The sequence below is a fragment of the Acanthisitta chloris genome, unplaced genomic scaffold, assembly GCF_000695815.1.
Source record: "Acanthisitta chloris isolate BGI_N310 unplaced genomic scaffold, ASM69581v1 scaffold18764, whole genome shotgun sequence".
NCBI lineage: Eukaryota > Metazoa > Chordata > Aves > Passeriformes > Acanthisittidae > Acanthisitta > Acanthisitta chloris.
In genome coordinates this window covers 4,127-8,269 of record NW_008667953.1, presented here as the reverse complement: position 1 = coordinate 8,269, position 4,143 = coordinate 4,127, and the positions used below count along the sequence as shown (strand labels likewise).

The following is a 4,143-nucleotide window of genomic DNA, read 5'->3' as shown; positions in this document are numbered from 1 at the left end:
GACACCCCTGGGGAGGGGGAACCGGAAGTGACGTCATAACACAGCGACCCTCTAGAGCTCATCCCACGCAATGTAAATACCGCGGGGAGGATTATCCCAGGTTATCCCGGGTGGAATCGCGTGTTATCCAGGAGGGAATGGCGTGTGGATGCAGCGCTCAGGGCGCTGCGCATCTCACCCTCCGCCGCTAGGGGGTGATGCCGTCCCCTGGCGGCCGGAGGTTGTAACAGCACTTTGTCCTCACACGAGTTCCCCGCCCCAAAAACCCGCTTTATTCCATAAAATATCCATCAAAAATACAGATATACATTTGGTTTTAACTTTAAACATGACATTCCTTAATAATTCTTCCCCTTCCCTCCTCCGCCCCCAGCCCCCGTCGTGCGGCGGTGAAAAGACTTCTGTTTTGGGTGTCATCCCATTAAAAGAAAAGACAGAATCAGGTTAAAAAGTCATTTTGACATGGGTCGAAGTGGGAAAATAGGTCGTGTCGAAGGGCAAGGCTGGATGGCAGACGGGGTGCTGGCAGCAGTCTTCGGGGGGATGCTCCGTATGGATCACCCTTTTCCACTGGACGTTGTACATTCACAAGTCAGGAGGTTTAAAATGCTTTTATGGAAGCAGATTTTGTGTCTACAAGGAGTTGTAAATCCAGGCTGAAGATGCTCCTGAGCACATCCAAGGCTTGCACTGGTGTTGGTGCCAGTGGGAGAGGTTATTGCTGGTATCAGATCTCAGATGGTTTATGCGATGTAAAGGAGAGGAGGATGTTGTCCCTCACATCATTCCTAGCAAATTATCCTTCCCTTTTGAGGGCTCTGCCTTCTAGAGCTTGTTTTTCTTTTGGCTTTGCTGGTTCAAGTGGGAAAATGCATTTCTGAGCCCCAAAAGCACTTCTAAAAAATGTGTTTTCTTGTCCTACCTGAGCACAATTTTGGAGCTTTTTCCAGCATGGAATTTGGGGACTGTTTGAAATCAAATGCTCAGTCTATGGTGATACCACTACTAACAGAGCCTTAGGATAAAAAAGAAGGATACAAAAGATTGTATGTGATACCACTGGGTGGAAGGGGAAAGTAGAGCCTGGAACAGCATCCACACAGATCCCAGGACACGGCGAGGCTGGTGATCAGGTTACAGGTTGGCTCATGAGGTACCACGGTTAAACTGGCTCTCAGCAAGAGGCAGAAGGAAAAACAGGGCTGTCTGTACCTCCAAGCTCAGGTGCTTTCCCTGCTCCTTCCCTGCAGCACTCTGTTCTTACTCCTCTGTCTGCAGTGATAAACACACATCACCTTGTGCACATCACCTACAACATCTCTCTTCAAATGACAGGACCCTGGAGACATGGATTTTTTTACCCAGAGGAGATGCAAGAAACTAAATGTTCACAGAAAAGCTGCCTCAGGATTGAGAGGTTTCTTCTATGCCATCAGCAGCCCCACAGGGGGAAGGAGAGGTGACAGGAGCTGTGTTCTACTTCCCTTCATGGCAAAACATGAGCAAGAGGGTCAGTACAGCATTGAAAAAGCTTTTTTCTTTTGGAAACAGGTGCCAGGATCTGAGCAGAAGTTAATTTTTTTTCCTTCTGTGCTTTTGTTCAGCAGAAGAAAAGCTTATCTGCAAGTTTCTTTGTGCCTTTGCTGCAGTGCCTACCACGAGCTCCTGCACAATGGTATGGAAAGCAGCACACAGCCCTGCACAGAGCTGCCACCAACAGCCACCAGGGACCACAGCCAGCAAAGCTTGTGAGTTTGGGGCTCTTTCTCCCTCTCCACCAGCAGAATCACCTTTCCTCACCACCTCTCTCACTGTAGGCAGGTAAGCCTCATGATGCAAGAGGTAAGTGTTATCTTCATACCTATCTCTGCCCTTCCCTCAACTTCTGCATCCACTCTAATTCAGAGGAAGAAAAAAACAACCCAGAAAAAGACTGTTGTTTTCCTACTCCTGATCTCCTTTCACTCTTCTGCTGCAGCCACCAAGACTGTGCTAACACAAGGATTCACATTCATCATCTCAAAGGCAGTTTAAAGTCATGAACATACAAATGTGGCCCAATAAACAGACAAAAAGTCCTGTTAGAACATTCCTGAATGGTCTTCTTTAACAGCAGAGCCACATCACCACTGGAAGGAGCAGAGTCCTCACAGAGTCTTCCCCTATGCCCGGATCTCCTCCATCACCAGGGGCCACACAGCCAAACCACAACTGAAAATTCAGGCCTTCATCTCACTTTGTGGAAAAACTCCAACCCTCCACCACTCCAGGAATACTGTAGGTTTCATCTTCACAGTGCTGTGCTTGAAGGATCTTCAGGGAAATGGGAAGAGGCAGGAAAGGCAACACCCTCTCTCGGCATTACTGTGCAAGAGTTAACATAAATAGAATCCCTGTGGCAAAGGGACTTGGGACTCCCTCTCAAAGTCATTGGCTTATGAAAGAACAGGAATTACAACTGGCCACTGGATAATTAAATATCATACCAGAAGGAGATGGAGGGCAGATTAACAAAAAATAATCGAAGGGAATATTGCAACGTGAATGAAGGAATATATTAAACTCTTCTTGCCTCAGCTGTGCATCCTCTCCACTCCTTATTTCTTCTTCTTCCTTCCCTGAACACAACGAGGGCAAAACCTGCAGGGAAACAGAGGCAGCAATTAATTCCTGAAGTTAACAGCACAGAGCCCAAGAACTTGACTGAGCCACATCTGCATGTTCACTGATTTGATCAGTGGCTGAGGACAACTGCAGGAGGGCACTAAGGCTCAGTGCTGGTCCTGCCCTTGGGACACAACCAGCCCATGCATCTCCAGGCTGGGGGAGGAGTGGGGACAGAGGTGTTGGGCACAAAGGGACTTGGCAGTGCTGGTGGCACAGCTCAGTGGGAGCCAACAGTGTGCACAGGTGGCCAAGGAGGTCAAGGGCATCTTGGCCTGGCTCCAGCAGAGTGTGGCAGCAGGACTAGGGCAGTGTCATCCCCCTGGACTGGGCACTGGGGAGGTCCCAGCTCAGTGCTGTGCTCAGCTTTGGGCACTCACTGCCCAAAGGCCATTGAGGCACTGGAGCGAGTCCAGCCAAGGGCAACGAGGGCAGCAAAGGGCTGGAGCACATGGGCAAGGGCTGAGGGAGTGTGGCTTGGTTAGCCTGAAGAAGAGGCTCAAGGGTGACCTCATGGCTCTCTGCAACTCCCTGACAGGGGTTGAAGAGAGGTGGGGGATGGCAAACTGCAGCCTGATGAAAACCCCAAAGCTGTTTGCTGTCACACTCACCACTTCCCTTTTGGTTTGGTGGTCAGGTCCACACAAGCAAAGTGGAACCACTCAATTGGGCACTGCAAGACAGAAAGGAAAAACCCAGAGAGGAGATGCTTAGGGTTCCACAAAGGTTCCTGTCACTTGGTGTGATCTGAGCCAGGACCCCTACTTTGACTGCACAGGGCTGGGATGCAGCAAACACCCGAAAACAAACCACATCTCAAGGGCTTACATCTGGGTTGTCACAGCCAATCATTTCTCCATAGGACACCTGGTGGCACAGGCAGTAGGTGGGTTCGTTGGGGTCCACAGGCATGTCCAGGACATCTGAGGGGTGCACGGACAGGATGGTATCAGCAAACTCAGACCTGTGGGCAAGGACAGAGGGAGGACAAAACATCACTCAGTCACAGGCAACACGGTGTTACAAGGGTCAGGAGGGACAGGACACAGGGAATGGCTTCTCACTGCCAGAGGGCAGGGACAGATAGGATATGGGGAAGGAATTCCTCCCTGTGAGGTGCTGAGACACTGGCACAGGTTGCCCAGAGCAGCTGTGGCTGCTCCATCCCTGGAAGTGTTCCAGGCCAGGTTAGATGAGGCTTGGAGCAACCTGGGCTGGTGGGAGGTGTCCCTGCCCATGGCAGGGTTGGGACTGGACGAACTTTAAGGTCCTTCCAAGCCAAACCATCCTGTGGTTCTATGTATCCAAGATCTAAATCCCACTAGGGAAAACTAGGTTTTTACAGAATCTTCCCTAAAAAACAGTGACCCTACCTAGAGCTTAGATTGCATCATCACACACTACCCAGGAACTAAAATCACAGGGGAGGTTTGATTAAAAATGATTAAAAGAAGGATGTGTGGATGCCATGACTATAGT

General features: G+C 49.9%; 1 protein-coding gene across 1 annotated transcript in view; it reads right to left on the bottom strand.

Moving 5' to 3' along the window:
* Nucleotides 1-2,597: 2,597 nt before the first annotated feature.
* Nucleotides 2,598-4,143, bottom strand: part of ING5 (inhibitor of growth family, member 5) — a gene marked incomplete at its 5' end in the record, with an annotated part of 5,232 nt that continues 3,686 nt past the window's right edge. Inside the window, 3 exons of the mRNA XM_009072724.1 lie at nucleotides 2,598-2,640; nucleotides 3,276-3,337; nucleotides 3,493-3,628. Coding sequence (XP_009070972.1) covers nucleotides 2,598-2,640; nucleotides 3,276-3,337; nucleotides 3,493-3,628 — 241 coding nt within the window. The remainder of the gene's footprint in view (nucleotides 2,641-3,275; nucleotides 3,338-3,492; nucleotides 3,629-4,143) is intronic.